This window comes from Cnephaeus nilssonii (assembly GCF_951640355.1).
Source record: "Cnephaeus nilssonii genome assembly, chromosome: 3".
Taxonomy (NCBI): domain Eukaryota; kingdom Metazoa; phylum Chordata; class Mammalia; order Chiroptera; family Vespertilionidae; genus Cnephaeus; species Cnephaeus nilssonii.
This window is the reverse complement of record NC_137074.1, coordinates 58,817,271-58,836,240: the sequence shown is the minus strand read 5'-3', so window position 1 is coordinate 58,836,240 and position 18,970 is coordinate 58,817,271. Positions and strand designations below refer to the sequence as shown.

Below are 18,970 nucleotides of genomic sequence, written 5' to 3'. Positions count from 1 at the left end.
CCAGTCACAATTCGATGCAAAAAAGACTTTATTTCGTGCCGTTGAAGCAACATTTTACTGATGACTTTTCGGTTTTCCATTTGTCTTTCATTCAGTTGATGTGGCACCCATTTTCTTTCATTTAAAATCTTTCCCATTGCTTGTAAACTATCGGAAATTGTTTGCTGAGCAACGTTTAATCTTTCTGCAAGTTGTTTTTGAGTTTGACGCACATCTTCATCCAATAATGCCTGTAATTGTTGGTCTTCAAACTTTTTCGTTTGACCTGGACGTTCTTTGTCTTTCACATCGAAATCATTACTTTAAAAGCGTTTAAACCAGCGTTCACAAGTATCTTGAGATGGAGCATGTTCACCATAAGCTTCCAGAAGTATTCAGCAGCACTTTTCTTCAAAATAGAGTAATGAATTATAACTTCCAACAAATGCTCTTTTTTTGGCACAAAATTCGACATTTTTAAGTGTAAAAATATCTATGATGGTAACACCTTCAGCAAATTTGACATATGAAGTTTTTTTTGTTTTTTATTTTTTTTAATATATTTTATTGATTTTTTACAGAGAGGAAGAGAGAGGGACAGAGAGTTAGAAACATCGATCAGCTGCCTCTTGCACACCCCCCACTGGGGATGTGCCCGCAACCAAGGTACATGCCCTTGACCGGAATCGAACCTGGAACCCTTGAGTCCGCAGGCCGACGCTCTATCCACTGAGCCAAACCGGTTTCGGCGACATATGAAGTTTTGAAGCTTGTTGTCAATAGAACAAAATAGCATACATATCAAATCGCATATATATCAATGTATGTGTAACTCCATCTACTGAAAAAAAATCCACATTATTAACCGGTACACCTAGTATATAGTATTCATCTACCATAACAAATTGCCTTTAACTCAAATATGTATTAAATGACCCAATACAGAAAGCACTGTGCTCCACACTACAAAAATACAAAGCTGAATATATTATTTTTTGCCATATTGAAATTTATAATCCCCTAGAGCAGTGGTTCTCAACCTTTCTAATGCCACGACCCTTTAATACAGTTCCTCAAGTTGTGGTGACCCCCAACCATAAAATTATTTTCGTTGCTACTTCATAACTGTAATTTTGCTACTGTTAATGAATCGACCCACAGGTTAAGAACCGCTGCTGTAGAGCCTAAGACCATCGGAAAACACAGATATTTACATTACGATTCATTAACAGTAGCAAAATTACAGTTATGAAGTAGCAATGAAAATAATTTTATGGCTGGGGGTCACCACAACATGAGGAACTGTATTAAAGGGTCGCGGCATTAGGAAGGTTGAGAACCACTGCCCTAGAGAGAGACAAAAACAAGTTAATTAGAATACACAGTAGAACAGAAAGAGGAGGATAGAGGGTGCTACAAGAGTCCCATGCAATTGCCTTGGGGTAAGGCATTGAAGACTAAGTGGCTGAGGTTGCCTTTGGGACTGTGAGAGCTGGATATGTCTTTGAAACAGCAAGGGGAGAGAACATATGACAAAGAATAGACTAATAAAATTTCTTCAGAACCAGGACAATCATGACAATGACAACATCTAACCAGTATACTAATAAGAATTTCAATGCACATGTTAACAGTTGTGCTAAAATATGGGAGAAAAATTATTACCTTCTATAGCAAGCACTTGACAAAGCAATGAGACAAATCAATAAAGTGTTTTTAAACCACATACACTTTATAACAGACTATATGATCAGACAGACAACAGTATTACAGAGTAACATAATTCCTGGACAATATTTTAAACCTGCACTGTCCAATACAATAACCACTAGTGACATGTGACTATTGAGCACTTATAATGTGGCTACTCCAAATTAGGAAGGACTGTAAGTGTAAAATATGCAATAGGTTGTAAAGATTTAGTACCAAAAAAGTAAAATATCTCAGTAAATTTCAACTTGATTACATGTTGAAATAATATTTTGAATACACTGGATTAAACAAAGTATTATTTAAAATTACACATGTGACTCACATTTGTGGCTTGCATTATATTTCTATTGAATAGCTCTGGTTTAAACAATGCTTAATATTAATATTGTTCAGATTTATGTACTTGCTTCACATTGTTTCTTCATGTTGATATCACTATAATCACTTGGTCATAGTGATACAATGTAACATCTCAAAACATCTATGCCTCAGTATCTAGATACTGAAAGGTGAGAAACCCACCAAAAAAATTTGTCAGCTTCTTAACTAGCATTGCGGAGGAAATATAGAAAAAACAACCCACTAACAACTTTTCCAGATACATTTACCAAGTAGTTAATACTCTGGGCACTGGTGGCTGACGTCATGAAATTATGTTAGGTAAGAACTACTTAGTGATACAAAGACATGGGATCTAGGAAAATAGGAGAGTGGGCACTAAAGAACAATGAGAGAAATCAGAAGATGACAGCTGTACAGTGAGACCTGCAGAACAGCCAGGCCAGATCCCAGTAGTAAGACGAGGACTCTAGGAAAAAAAAAATTAGAGAGGGTGGGGCAGAATCTACAGAATGCCTGATAAAACTTGAGGGGGAAAAACCAAGATTATGATAATTGCAAACAGTGCAAGAAAAGATAAATGGCAACAATAACGTATTTAAAAAAAATAAAATAAAAGCAAAGAAATGCGATTGTCACTTTGAAAAGTTTCATAGTTCCTTAAAATATTAAACAGGCCCTAGCTGGTTTGGCTCAGTGGATAGAGCGTTGGCCTATGGACTGAAAGGTCCCTAAGTTCGATTCCGGTCAAGGGCACATGCCCAGGTTGCAGGCTCGATCCCCAGTAGAGGGCATGCGTGAGGCAGCCGATCAATAATCCTATCTCTCTCTCTCTCTCTCTCTCTCTCCCCCTTCCTCTCTGAAATCAATAAAAATATATTTTTAAAAAGATATATTAAACAGAATTACCATACAACCTACCAATTCCACTACTAAGTATATATCCAAAAGATCTGAAAATGTGTCCACACAAAAACATGTTTACAAATGTTCATTATTCATCCTAGCCAAAAGGGGATAGCAATCCAAATGTCCATCAATTAATGAATGGATAAACAAATGATGGCATTTCCATACAATGAAATATTATTCATCAATAAAAAGGAACAAAGTACTGCTGATAAATGCTATGCCATAAATGAACCTATAAGACATTATGGAAAATAAAAGAAGCCAGTCACGAAAGGTCACATATTATATGATTCCATTTATATAAAATGTCAAGAATAGGAAAATCCATACAGAGTAATTAGTGGTTGCCTAGAGCTGGGAAGAAGGGGATTGTGGGGAGTGACTGCTAATTGGTACAGGGTTTCTTTTAGGGGTAATAAAAACTGTTCTCAAATTAAAATGTTGTAATGGTTACATGACTCTGTGAATACACTAAAAACCACAACTTTTTTGAATGAATTTTATGATATGTGAGTTATATATCAATAAAGCTGTTTTATAAAAGGAAATGTGGTCATTGTACACTACTTCCTTCTGCTAAGAATATTGCTTATTATCTAGGTATTGAATATTAGTCATTTAAGTTATAACTTACATAAATAATGATATAACTAAAAATAGTGGTATAATTATATTAGCATGATAGCAAAAGGGAAAGGAGAATGACAATAAATAGTACCTACCATAATGAAAAGACAATAAATATATAAAAATAATTTTAAGAAATAGACAAAGAGTATACTAATTAAAAATATGATAAAAACTACTAGAGGAAACAGCCTCTGAGAAATAAAAATGGGGGACAGGAGACTGGCTTCCATAATAAGACTTTTTGCACTATTTGATTTATTTAAATAATATTAATATATTACTTTATAAAAATAAAAAAAATATATTTTTTTAAATGACAAAAAAGTGCTTGGTTTATGAGCAGAATGAAACCGTGCGCTCTTAAAGAGGTAAAAGGCACAGGCTTCATTGACATTGACGCACTCTGCGCCTCTGATCTCTCAAGAGAACAGGTTTTTTCATCTAAGATGTTAGAAAAATGGAAAGTTAGAGGGGAAAATTACCCTTTGTCTTTTTCTTTACCATAAAATAAGCAATTATTTCCAGAAAAGAAAAAAAACACAGATAATATCTACCTGACACTATAGATCATTTTTCAAACACAGTGAGAAGTATTTTAAACGTGCTAGTAAGTGTTCATTGAATGCATTTTACCTCTTATTGCCATGAGAAGCATTCTCTCAACTTCACTCTTACTCCCCATCTAATGCACATTCAGAAAAATAAGGATTTAATAATCTAAAACATTTAGATTTAGTGATGACAAACAACAGCAATTTTCTAGAGTAAGTGATTTAAATTTTGTCTTAATTCTAACACTCTTATGCTAAAGCCAGTGTCAATTTGGGTATGTATGCACAAAACATAATTCCATACTAGAACTAACTTATAAACATTCAGATTATCTATGGATGGATACATAAGAAATTGGGCCCTGGCTCAGTTTGTTGGGCATTGTCCTGTGCACTGAAAGGTTGGTTGCTGGTTCAATTCCGGTCAGGCCAGGTGGCTGGCTTAATTCCCAGTGGGGGCGTGCAGGAGGCAAGCCCATTGATGTTGGGCTCTCACATCAATATTTCTCTCTTCTCCCTTCCTCTCTCCCTAAAAACCAATAAACTATACTTAAAAAAAAAAAAAAGAAAAGAAAAAGGAAGAAATTGGAATGCTGGCTGTCTCCAGGAAAGGAAACTGGTAGTTACAGAGCAGGAGCAAGAGGAAAACGTCCCTGAATACCTTTTAAATTCTGAATCGTGTGAGTAAATTCTATTTTTTAAAGCAAAATATGTAAATAAGCATGTAACTGTTTATCATACAACATCCAATATTTTGGTGGTTACTACATATAATATAAACATAACAATTACATTTAATATTGAAACCATACCAACTTAAAGCATCCCTTTCCTTTAAGAGTTGAAATAATGTGTATAGTGTCAAAGCTCTGAAATTCCAATAGAACAGCAGATGAAATGTAATACTATCAATCTGATGACAAGCATAACTTTAGTACCTCCAAATATTCAGGTGATGCCTCTACAAACTCAGAAGTCTAAGAGTAGTAATTTGACGCAGCTCAGTAACTTCAACACAAGTCATGAAAAAAGTGGTTATTAATTTAAATGATTTAACTGATTTTAAGAAATAATGAGTAGAGAGAATCACATTTTTAAAAGATAGGTTAGCTTTCTTTAAAAAGAAATAAAAAACAACCTTTTAAATTAAATTAGCCAATTAGGCCCCTAAGAATTTCTTAGACATTCAGAAAAGAAAAAAGTACTTTGCCAAGACTGTCCTTTTTCTTCAGATCAACAATTAAGATACCCACTTTTCTGCCCTGGCCAGTTTGGCTCAATTGGTACTAGAGTGTCATCCCATACACCAAAAGGTGGCGGTTCGACTCCTGGTCAGGGCAGCACATACCCAGGTTGTGGATTCAATCCCCTATCGGGCAGGTACAGGAGGCAACCAATCAATTAAAAAAAAAAAAAAAGATACCTACCCTTTTCAATTCTCATTACATAGGCCATACAACATGTATTTGGTAAAGTTACTCTCTAATAACCAATCATAATACATATGAAAGCTTAAATAACTCCATGCAGAGCCTTCAAGTATTCCACAAACCGAAAATATGGGCAGGTGAATATCTAAACAGCAACTCCATTTTTGCCACAGGAAAAAAAAAAAAAACTAGGACAATAAACCTTAAATCAGATAAAATGCTGTGTCTGAGTAATAAATATAGATGGACAGTCAGGCTGGTGTGGCTCAGTGGTTGAGTGTTGACCATGAACCAAGAGGTCACTGGTTTGATTCCTGCTCAGGTTTGATTCCTGCTCAGGACATATGCCCAGGTTGCGGGCTCAATCCCCAGTGGGGGGCATACAAGAGGCAACTGATTGAAGTTTCTCTCTCATTGATGTTTCTATTTCTCAATCTCTCTTCCTTCCTCTCTCTCTAAAAAAATCAATAGAAACATGTTAAAAACAACAGCCCAATTAAATGTTTTTTTTAAATGTAGATGGAAAATGGAAGAATTGGAAACAATACTATGAGCTAGCATACTGAAGACTTTAAGTACCTTTATCCATATCACTGAAATTCAACGAGACTTGGTCAACCAGACAGAGATGAGATGACCCAGTTCTCTTCCTCATTATTTCAGTGACCAACAAATTTAGAGAATGTTTGATGTAATGAAAAGTTATTACAGAACCCCAGCTATCCAGAAGAGACTTTCCTGACTCCTACTATTTTAAAAGAGAGTGGAGGTAATATAAATTAACCTTCTCTAGATCAACATTTTGAACAATTATCACGGTGATTTCCCTTGGAGTTGTGTAAACCTACACTAAGTAATCCCAATATGCTGTTTTCCTGAATTGTCTGTCTATTCTTTTTGGCAGGTGTGATACTTAACATCAGTATCTATTCAGTCTCTTCTAATTTTCAATTTTAGAAAACCAGACAACTGAATGAATTAGAACTGTGTTAAATAATAATAAAGAAGTTTAAATAAAAGCCTAAAAACCAACCTATGAGCAAACTGTATGCATCATTTATTTGTCCGGGGATTTCAGCTGCTCGGAAGCTTTCTTGTTTTATTTCCTGATTCCCAAAAGGTGGTATTTCAAATAACCCAGTTCCAACTCCACATTGATGCATAGCTGTTATTTTTTAAAAAAACAAAAACAAAAAACCCTGCAGGATTACAGTTCCAGACCTAACAAATGTCCAAAAGATTGACACTATACACATTATTTCAACTCTTAAAGGAAAGGGATGCTTTAAGTTGGTATGGTTTCAATATTAAATGTAATTGTCATGTTTATATTATATGTAGTAACCACTTAACTAACTTATTCATTGGTTGTGCACATATAAGCAAAAAAGAAGAAAAAGAACACTTAGAACACTGTACGATATATAAGAAAAGATGGCGATAAATAATAATCCTTAATAATGGCTAATTTGGAGAATCACATTCTAGTATCACCTAGAAATATAAATACATATATATACCAGATTTATTTATAATCAGTATTTTTCAATAAAAACCAATGCTCTGAATAAACATTAAACAAAAAAAAATAGCATATATTACTTTTGTGTGTGTGTGCTGCCATAAGCCCTAATATTTTCATTTTCAATGTTTGTCTTAAGTTTTCCCTGAAATCTTAAAATAATTAAGGATTTTTCCAATGTAATTATAAGTATTTAATTACTATATCTGCTAACAGGCATTCCTGAAACTAATTTCAAAAGCAGTACTAATAACGAAAGTCATTGCTAAATTATCCTAAAAGCAAAAAGCATTTTAGCTTATCTCTGGAATCGTAGTGTTAAGGTAACAGCAATCCATTCTCTATAACATACAAATAAAAAACAAGGGCTCTAGAATCAGAATGCCTGGGTTTAAATTCTAACACAGCAACTTACTGGCCAGGTAATCATGGACAAGTTGCTTTACCTCTCTGAATCTCATTTACCTCATCTATAAAATGGGGATAACAATATTAGTTACTTTATAGAAATGTTGTAATGATTAACTGTTGTAATGCAAGTGAAGAATTTGGTAGAGTACTTAGTACATAGTAAACATTCAATAGGCATATCCCATGTCAATCAATTATTAATGTACTTTAATTAATGTACTTTAATTAATACTATTAGGGTAACCTATTTATTTTTTGCGATTTCAACATGCTACAATTAATGATAATGAAAAAATGTAGTACTAACGTTACTGCTTTATACCAATGTTACTAATATATTTGCCTGCCTGACTACCTACCACCTCTCTGGCTTTAGGGCATGCCTAGAAAAATCTTAAACCTGTAAATTTATCTAAATTATACCATCATCTGAAATACAAGTTACTAGAAAAATAGTTACTCCTTTGTCAGAAATGTTCACTTTTTATTATTAAACTAGAGGCCAGGTGCACGAAATTCGTGCACAGAGGGCGGGGGGGGGGGGGGAATCCCCCTCAGCCGGCCTGCACCCTCTCCAATCCGGGACATCTCTCTCACAATCCGGGACCGCTGGCTCCTAATCGCTCACCTGCCTGCCTGCCTGATCGCCCCTAACCACTCTGCCTGCCTGCCTAGTCGCCCCTAACCCCTCTGCCTGCCTGCCTGCCTGATCACCCCTAACCCCTCTGCCTGCCTGCCTGATTGCCCCTTACCTCCTCTGCCTGCCTGCCTACCTGCCTGCCTGCCTGATCACCCCTAACTGCTCTCCCCTGCTGGCCTGATCGCCCCTAACTGCTCTCCCCTGCTGTCCTGATCGACCCTAACTGCTCTCCACTTCCGGCCTAATTGCCCCTAACCACTGCCTGCCTGCCTGCCTGATCACCCCTAACCGCTTCTGCCTCGGGACCCACCACTGTGGCATTGTACGGAAGGACCTCTGAAAGACGTCTGGTCTATCCGGTCTAATTAGCACATTACCCTTTTATTAGTATAGATTGACTTGAAAGGACAATTAAGAAATTAACAACTCTAGACTATGTTAATAAGGGAACATATTAATGATTCATATTTGTGCCACTGTTGGGAATGGTACCCTGGAGACCAAAGGAAAAGCTGGGCTCTAGCCAGTGTTGCTCAGTGGTTAGAGTGTCACTCCATGCATTGAAGGGTTCTGAGTTCAATTCTGATCAGGGTACATTTCCAGGTTTCAGGTTTGATCCCTGGTTGGGGCCCTTATGTGAGCAACCAATTGATGTTTCTCTCTCACATTGATGTTTCTCTTCCTCCCTCTCCCTCCCCCTCTCCCTTCCTCTCTCCAGAATCAATGAAAAACATATCCTTAGGTGAGGATTTTTTTAAAAAAGAAAAAGTTGGTTTGGCAGAATTAGTTTTTTAAAAATTCATCATTTTTCCTCAATCTGATCAAACCAAAATGCTTCTAAGAAAACTTTAACACGACTGTAAGATTTTAAGTACAAATAGAATGTAAGATTCAACCATTTACAAATTTTTTACTTGCATACCCTTTGAAAGTAAACCTTTCTCCCCAAAACATAAGCAAAGTGGGAAGGGGAACTGTAAACTAGATTCCAAATCAACGAAGTTTTATCTTTATACCTTGTACCAGACCAAGTACATTACAGACACAAGTATATATTGACATAATTTACTGAATGTTCATTATTTGCTGAGTAATAACTCATTTTTAAAAAACAAAAATAAAAACTCAATAATAAATAGAAAATCACTTTATGGTTTCAACTTAGTAGTGGTAGCAAACTTTTGGGAAAACAAATTGTTCTTCAACTCTACTGTCAATTTTTCTTTGCTGTTCTATTCACACAGGCCTTTATATAAATGTACATTTCTATATCACATTCAACCAATTTCAAAGATATTTATATAATCAAGAAAGATTTGTGTGACCCAAGATAGGAACAAAGATTGCAACCTCTTTTTTAAAATCAATAAACCATGAAAATATTCTGTACTTAAAATCATGAAAGATTCCCTTTGCACAAACCCCCTAAAAAAAAAAATGCTAGAAAACGATGCTAAACATTACAACAAATTCATTTATTCATAGTGATTATGTTCTTGGTAGTACAGTATCCGGGAAATCAGGTTGGTCCTGTTAGTACTAGCATCTACTCCTGTCACACCCACGTGCTCTGCCCCTCCATTCTCCATTGTAGGGTGGAGCATAAAAGATACTACAATCTCACAGCCTGCCCATCCCCATCCCTGTCTCACAGTTCCAAGAGTCTTATTAAAAATAAACACACTAGCACTCTAACAAATTCTTCTTTAAAGAGTATGGAACTGTGGCAACAGTGTCAGCACATGCATGTTTCACAGCCTTCTCTATACATTAAGCACATGCAAAAATAGAGCTCCTCAGCCTAAGAATTTGCTGACACTTCCAAAAACTGCAAACTTCTCCAAACCAGTATCTCATACCTGCAACTCAAGTTCAAAACAGGGGGCAAACAACACAGGATGCAAGTACTAACTTTCAGTTGAACCATGCCAGTGAAATGAGATGTCACCTCATTTTCTAAATGCAATTCCCAATCAGCCATAAATTGATTTGGAAATCTCTGTGTTCCCTTCAAGTTTTCCCCCAGTACCTGTGCCTCATTTCACAATTAGCCATTTCTACCAGTGCATGCAACATGATAATATGAAATTCTCATATGAAGGTCTTAGTGTTTTAAGAACTCTGGAAAGGTTTGATTGGAAAAGAAATGAAAATAAGGTTCTAGTTTTCAGTCTCACATGAGCTCTTTTCCAACATCAACATGGATAATCTAGAAATTTGCTAAATTCTAATAACCTAATTTTTGGGTGTCACAAAGAGATTATTCTCCCTTGGGAATACAGGAACTCTAAGTTGCCATCTACTCTTTGGTTTTAATCACCATAACTAAATACACAAGTACTATTAATCATTCTCTCATTACTAAAAACAACTTTAATCTAAAAACATTTTATATGAGGAAATAATACTCAACTTATTTCCCTCTTTCCAAATCTTCTTTTTAAACCTAGGCAACTAGCTAAATTTTCACCAATAGTATACCAAAGAGATTTATTATTAATATTTTAACGAAAATCACCATAGACAGGGTCCTTATTTTCTCTATTTTGAGTATAGTATCAAGTGATTCTACAATAGGAACTGTATAGCTATTAACATTTACTTAATAACATTTGAATCTGGATGTAAACAAAAAGAAATGTTGGCTTCACCATAGTAAATAAAAAGAAATGTTTTTAAAATACTGATTTAAACTTGCAATGAATGCTTAGCTCAACAAAAAAGTCAAAAACAACTTGTTATAAAATCAACTTTTAATGTCTGCTGGACCCTTCACAAACCAAGTGAAGGCTGCTATTATTATTACCACTATTTTAAATGTGAGGTTTACCTGAAAATAATCATATTTATGAAAAGTTTTTAAGTTGCACCAAAGGTTAAAGGCTATATAAAATATCTGAAATTTTAAAATCACAGTTTAGTGCCAAAAATATTTTCACTGTTTTCAAATAAATAACCATGGAACTATTATAACTAGGTTGTTCAAGTGCAAAGCTCTTGAATCTACATTTTAAAAACTGTTTTTAGAAATTTAATGAAAAGCATTTAAATGAAAACCCTTAGTTTACTTACTACTTTCAAAAAATAAATCGACATTTTTAAGTGTAGAAAATTAGAAATTGCAATTAATAGGCTGTTAAGTTAAATATCATTGCCAGTAACCAATTGTGTCTGCTGAATTTCAAGGGAACCTATTGTATATTAAATTTTTAAAAAGTGAACTCATCTACCCTCTCATCTAAGAACTTTCTCAACTTTCCCATTACAACCAACAATTTAACTCGCAGTCAACTCTTCCAGACCAGTAACATCAGAATTTATTTTTAACTCCTGACTCCTTCCCAAATATTCCTTCAATCCAATACAAAGTCCTGCCAGTTCTTCATTCACACTGTTCTCTCAAATGTGTTCTTTTCATCCCATTTTCACATTTTACTTTATACTCCCTCATGATTCACAACACACCCTTACTATAGTATCCCTAAAAGGGCTCTAATGACTTTACTCTAATCCATCAACTCAGCTGCCCAAATCATCTTTGAATATCTTGGTTCAGCCTTCTAAAGTAAATTCCAATATCTCTTGAAGCTCAACCAAACTCTTACAGGCCCCCTCTACCCTCCATCAGCTATTAACATATTTTCCAGATTCCACCTCTCATTTTCTTATTTAGACTACTTTAATTCAGATTTACCAACTTGCTTAGTAAATACAAAAATCATTTACCTGTCGTACAAAAACCACCATCTCTGTGCCTCTGTCCAATCTTTCCATCGAGAATCCTTTATGCTTCTGTATCAATTGAGGTTATTGCCTCCTTTACCACCTGTCTTAAAACACACTTCTGCAGAAGTCTTCCCTCTCTAACCCATCTGCCTCACCCCTTTATTCTCTGTCCCTCTGAACAAAGCATTCTATTTGTATTTACAATCTTACAGTCATCTTGGTATTGTCTTCATATTTTGTCCCATAATCTGCCTCTACTACTAAATGGTAAGCTTTTGAGGACAAGGACTGCATTTTCTTATGTATCTCTCTTCTGAACAGGGTTCCTTGAACACTAGCACTCTAATATTTAATGATTTCCCTTTCTTCTAAAATGTCCTTAAAGTCAAGGTTGTCAAAAACAATTAGCATTGAACTCCAACTTTTTAAATGTTAAGTTGATCTATATAATAACAGAAAATTAAACATTTTAACCTACACTTTACAAGAATTACCTCATCAGTCAACATCCACATTATCAAGAATTAAGTCATTTTCAAAGAAAATCCTGGGGATAAAATGAAAAGTCCAAAATTTTAACATTATAAGCTATTCTATTTTGCTTTCTGAAATAGATCTAATATATTAATTACCTAAAATTGATTTTGAGTGGTTTTTAAACTATATTACCAAGATGAAAAAACAAACACCCCAGTAGCACAAGAGGCTCTTAAGTAGCTATTATAAGATTTGCTTCATCATAGCTGAAAATTACCCTAGAATTTTTAAATATTCCTTTCAAATGACCCCATGAAGTGCTTAGAAAGCTTGACCCTTCCCTGAAGATGCATCATCAGCTTCTCTCTTCACATACCCTGCATTCTGCACTAGCTAGTCACCACCCCACAACCCCCACCCCAAATTAACTTTGAAAAATAACCTTCCATTTAGCTATTTACCTTAGGCTACCGTTTCAGGTAAGTTCCAAAAGCCAACATGAATTGAAATCCTGAATTCAACAAAAATCATTTTATGTTGCTTAAGGACATATCAATTTCACAAAACAGCATATGCTTCTAAAAAAAAATCTCAGTTCTTCAGTTCTCTCCTTCTTCTAAGCAACAAAATAGTTTTTCTTTGCCCTCGTGGGATAAGAAACTGTAATTTTTGCCAAATTCTAGAAATATTTTTAAATACGCTGTCATTAAATAGCACATAAACAGATCCACAAGTAGAGATACTAGTTCATCAGAACACTGGATACTTAGTATACCAAACACCTCAAGAACACAGACTTTCAGCACAAATCTGGGACAAGAGTATACTCTAGCAACAACCCTGAGCACAGCCCAAATATCCCTATTATATGCAGGACCACAGCGTTCTGCAAAACCTATGATGGAAAGGTCTAAATCCATATTCTCACAACTAAATCCATAGTTTTATCTAAATGTGACAGAAAACCAATGCAAGAGCATTTTAAATAATCCTAAGGGGACCCCTGACCTCTAGATCATTTAACAAGTACAAAGGCAATGGCACCCAAAATTGAACTTAAATGACAAGTCAGTAACAATTAACATTCAACTTAGTATTTGGCAACATGACAATACAAACCTCAATCAAAAATTGGACCTACTCCCAAATTACCTTTTGACTAAACATAAATTATATAGTAGTAGACAGGTAATGTCAAAATGGGAAGGATCAAAGATAACATATTAAACCACTTGTCCAATTTAAAACAATGCAAATAGAGATACTACTGCTACGGGGTATCAGCAGCTCCCACTAGCCCCTCGCAAAGGAAGGAATCAAGACTCGCCTCCCAACGTGAAGGCCGGTTACTGACCAAGTTCATCTCAGGATTTAGAACAAATACTTTGTATAGTCACACACAAGCAAGAAAGAAAGGTTAGGCAACTCTAACACTCAGTCTCTCTATTAAGTATACAAAACGGTGGAAACCCCGGAGACCTGATCTAACTGAAATACCCCTCCTTCCAAAAGACATAAAATGAGCAACATACATAATGTTTTATGAATCAAGTCTTGTCCTCTCCATCCAAAAGGATGAGCAAGTCAACACCACCATCGCTATTTTAACGCGGGAATACTCCAGCACTTAATACAGCTGACTACCAACAGCAAGGAAAGTATAAGAAAATAAGTTTCAAATCAAATCATCCAAACAAAAATCATATTCTCTCCATTCAAGGTTAATGAGGCCGGGGGAGGGGGTATGGGAGGAGAAAAGAGGGAGCTGAGCTGCTTCATCCTCGGAGACACGTTTTTGCCTATTTCCCTTCCATCTGATGGCTGTATCGGGAGGTCTGAGACTCGAAGACCCTGGTATCGCCAGGTTTCCCATTTTAAGGATGAAGTGGAGAAGGGTGTAAAGGAAAATCAATACTTACTGCTAACTTTCATGCTGCCAAACGCTGAAGGCTGCTGCACTGGCTTGCAGCTCTCCGCAAAGGAGGTGGTTCTGGGCCGCCCTGACATGATCACTCTCTTCCCGAATCACCTTCTTTTCCTTCCTTCCTCCTCTTCTTCCTTTTGTTGTATGTTGGGATGTTAGGTTAATGACAAATGCAGCATTAAGTTCTCCCACAAGAAAAAGAAAAAGACTTCGTTCTCTTGGGTGTTTTTTTTCCACTCCTTTTGTATAGCTATTAAAAAAAAACGAGCGATGTATTTCTCCTTCAAGACAGATCAGTATGGGTATTTAACATAGATGATTTGGGACTAGGGGGAAAAAAATACAATTCATCCCCCTCCCTTTCCTTGGAGGGGAGAAAAGGAAGGGGGGGGGAAATCCTAAAAATATATATATATATGTATATATATCACGCGAAACGGGGACAAATACTTGATTGAAAATAAGTACTTTGAATATTATATTTTCCTCGGGGATTTTTTTTTTCCGAGTCAATGAAGAAGGGAAGCGGCGGAAGGATCACGAGTCTCACGCTTGAAAAGAAGGGGGATGGGAAGGAGGGAGGGAGAGGGAGGGGGTGGCTCGGAGATGCGACGGGAAACGCTGCGGCTCGGGCAGCGGCGGGATCCGGCGGGCTGACGGCTGGGGCCCGGCGACCTGGAGGGCGGCGGCGGCGGCGGCGGCGCGAGTCGGTCAGAGGCGGGCGGTGTCGGCGGCTCCTCTCCTCATTGCGCCAGGAGCAGCTGCGGGCGGCGGCTGGATCCAGCGGCCATGGCGGCGGCGGTGGCGGAGGCAGCTCCCTTCAGATCCCAGGCAGCGGCTCCTCGACTGCTCCCCATACGCCGGGGACATGGGAGCCCAGCAACCGCTTCTGTCCCTCGGGGCCCCCTCCCCCGTCCACGGCACCAGCGCGGCCGCCCTCCCGCCCCTCGCCTCTGCTCTGTGCCTGCTCAGGAAGTGTCCGCGCTTGGCTCCCAGTCCGGAGCCCTGTCAGCGGCCGTGGGACCGGCTCCTCCTGGCTTCCTTCCTTCCTTCCTGCCTTCCTTCCTTTGTCACTCGGCCCGGGCGGCGGCGGCGGCGGCGGCAACACAAGCCCGCATTCGCCCGGGTCAGGGGCTGCTCTGTGTGAGGAGCGCCGTCTGCGCAGCCGCCTAGCTCTTCCCCGCTACCCCTCCCCCGTCCACCTCGTCCTCCGCCTCCTTCCTCCCCCACCCAGTCTTACACCGCCCAGCGCCCCGACGCCCGCGTAACAGGCGTCTGGGAATCGCCGGCCGAGCCCCGCGCCCGCCCGCTTCGGTAGCGGAGCCGAAGCCCGAACAGAGCCAATCACGGACGTCGATTTTTTAGCTGCTTCTCCCGGAAAAAGCCGATAGGCCTAAGGAACCAATTAGAATCTGTCGCTGGAAATCCACGCCCTAAGAGCGAAAAGTACCGAAGATACCCGAACGAGAAGAAGGTGGGTTCGCCTTGTTCGGAGGAGAAATTCGATAATGGCCTACAATGGCCAATCAGAGCCCGCCGGCCCTCAAGAAAAAAAACGCTTCAAGAGTTAAGAACGGTGAAACCCGGGGTTCTGGGTGAAACAGCACGGCTGGGCCCGTGGCCGCCTTGTAATTGGCCAAAAACTCCGCTGGGAGTGTGCCTCCCTCGCTGATTGGTGAATGGAAGGGGGCTTCCGAGGACAGTCTGGCCAGTCAGAACGCCTCCTCCCTCGCCAAGGTGGGGCAAAGAAGAAAGCAATGGGAGGGCGTCTATAAAGTGCCTTCTCATTGGCTGGAAGCTTTGAAGCTGGAGTTGGGGCTAAAGGGAAAGGGAGGGAGGCCGAAACCGCTACGGTAGCCAATCGGCACTCAGTGCCGTCCAATCGCAAGACCTAGCTGCACTGTGATTGGCCCTCGGGCTCCGCCGGCGGTCCCCGGAGTCCCGAGCAGCTCGACCGGGGCCGCGGCGGACGGTGAGACGGGCTCGCCTGCGGCTGCCGCTAGACTTGGGGCCGCGGCGGACGGTGTGACGGGCTCGCCTGCGGCTGCTCCCACACCATATGGAAACCACAAATAGGGAGTGCGGGCTCTCCGCACTGCCGGTCCGAAACTGTTGTGGTCGGCGGGGCTGGGCTCGGAGTGCTCAGGCGAGCGGAGGGTTTAGGGCCCCTCCCCACGCACTGGAGGCTCCCGGCTGGGCGCGGCTAATTCTGCGCGCCCAAGACTTCCCTCCGCCTGGGATAGTGCGTCCCGAGGGCCAGTGTCTTCCCTGAGAAGTCCAGATCAATGCTGGATGCCTCCCCGGCCGGGAGCGAGTTCTCGGACGCTAAAGTGGGAACAAAGCTTTCCGAAAGGCAGCAGCGCCCCTGGGCGGCCGCGCCCCGCCCTCCCCGCCGCGGGGGCCATTGATTAGACTGAGGCCGGGCGCGCGCGGCCGGGCGGGCCTTCTGGGAACGCCCCTGAGAAATGAGCTCATGCTGCACGCGCGCGCTCCTAGGGCCCTGCTGCCGGGCGCTAAACGGGCCCCGAAATCAGGTGAGGGGAAATTCTTCCAGCTCGGATATCCTGAAGCTTCCGAGGAAACGGGGGTCCGAATATCCCTTAATAGCTTTTGGTCCTTTGGAACGAGGGTGATGTAAGGCCGGTGCTTATTGTTCTACAGAAAACCAACTCCTTGGGTTTGCCTGGGAACAGGATAGCAGAAAAAGTAAAATGGACAGTTGCCACCCAGATTGTGATCCCGTGGTGCCTGTAATTTCCACCGGCACAGTCATCTCTTTCTATTAGGATACCATCTCCGGAACGCACATGTAAAAATACCTACAGCGGGTCAGATCACCTAGCTATATGGTTGGAAAAACTGGTGAGGGATAGAAGAAAGGAAGCTTTGGTGGGAGGCAGGAAAGGTCTAGCTAGAGTTTGCAGACGGAGGTCTACAGGGGTGAGAAAGTACAACTGAGTGAAACTGGTCGAGTGGAAGACAATGGGGAGTGAGAAGTCATGTTGCAAACTGGAGTGTCCATGCTGTAACTGAAGGGAGCAGCTGTTCAGCTCTAGCACAATGTTGCCTTCAGGAATGTGGGTCTTGTGTTCTGAGATATTCTATGTTTTTTGTGTTTTTTTTCTCTAAGAGAAACCCTAAAGCTGGATTTTTGTGTGAACTCTCTTGATTTTTACATTTTGCCAACCAGTGAAGGCCAAACTAAAAACATCCTGGGGCAAATGTGACCAACATGCAATCAATTTGTAATTTCAAACCTGAACATGGGTTTTCATATCCCAAGAGCAGTAGAGGCTCGGAATTAAGAGAGAGCATGAGGTCTCTGGGTATCATGGAGGGGAGTAAAGAATGTTAAAAGCAAACACACACAGTACGTGGCAACTTGATCAGATTGAATGTTGCCTCTCCATCCAAACTATTATTATGAAAGTCCTTTGTCACTGGTCTTTAAAATGCTGGTGAGGCAAGGCTTTAAATCCTGCCTTCCTTTTTATTCCCCATCCTTTCTCCCAATTATACCAGCAGGAAAGTGAATAACAAATGTTTAGGTTATACAAATTGGAAACATGGCTATTTTGTAGATAATAAAGTACAAAAATAGTCTACCATAAGGCTAGGATTAGTAGTTTTACTGTTGCTGCCTTCAAATATTTTGAACTGATGCTGTTTAAAAAAAAAAAAAAAAAATCTCACCAAGACTGGGAAATTTTATAGGAAGAAAATGTATTTCAGTCTAGAATTAAGACTTCCTTAAAGTTTATGAGAAAATACAGAAGTAATGAAATTAACATTCAATGATTGTTTCTCTAAACTTTCAAATTCTTGCTCTACCTTCCCACCTGCTGTCAACCACTTATCTGTTTATAATAATTTCAATAGTTAATATTTACTGAGTGTTTACAATGTGCCAGACACTGTTCTTAAGTGTTTCACACATGCTATTATCTCAAATTGATAACCTTATGGTGCAAGTACTGTTATCACCTCTGCTTTTCAGATTAAGAAACTGAGGGCCAGGAAGCTTTACTTAGGAACTTACTAGGTCCACAGAGCTAAGGGAGCAGAACCAGGATTCATATTCTCTGGTCTTAGCCTCTACTCCATACTTCTCACGAACACAGTTCCCACCTCTCCTGGGAACTTTATCTTAAAGTCTAAGCCTTCTGTCTTGAACTGTGTTCCTGGATGTGAATATATCCCCTAGTTTGGTTTCCTTCAGGATTTATCAGATGGTCCCTTGCAAAGATCAGTGATTCAGAGCCACAGTAATAATAAGCCAAAGGATTAGAAAAAGATAAATGTAGGAAAGCTGAGTGGTACAGAATGGGTAAGTAGTATATATAGTAGGGAAAAGTAAGAGAGGGTGTCCACAAGATAATAGTTTTAAATTAAAATGAACCGTGAACTAGCTTACGTAGTAATAACAAGGACAGACATACCTCAGAAAATTTGAGGGTCCCTGACCATCACAATAACGTGAGACCTAACCTTTTTGTTGGTAAGATAACACCTAGATTGCAGGTTCGATCCCTGGTCAGAGTTCATATGGGAAGCAATGGATCGGTGTATCTCTCTGTCTCTGTCTCTCTCTGTGTGTGTCTCTCCCCCCCCCCCCTTTCTAAAATCAATTAAAAAATAAACAAAACACTTAAAAAAAGTAAGACATCGGAAAAACCAAAAGAAAAGTAGCATTGTAAAATTGCTCAATTTGATTAT

General features: G+C 39.4%; 1 protein-coding gene across 2 annotated transcripts in view; it reads right to left on the bottom strand.

Moving 5' to 3' along the window:
• Nucleotides 1-17,234, bottom strand: part of GSK3B (glycogen synthase kinase 3 beta) — a 194,572-nt gene extending 177,338 nt beyond the window's left edge. Inside the window, exon 1 of one of the 2 annotated variants that reach the window (XM_079766879.1) lies at nt 14,250-17,234. In XM_079766879.1, the coding sequence (XP_079623005.1) occupies nt 14,250-14,337 (88 nt within the window). In that variant the 5' untranslated portion in view covers nt 14,338-17,234. The remainder of the gene's footprint in view (nt 1-14,249) is intronic. The other variant, XM_079766880.1, reaches the window with a different exon arrangement.
• Nucleotides 17,235-18,970: the final 1,736 nt, after the last annotated feature.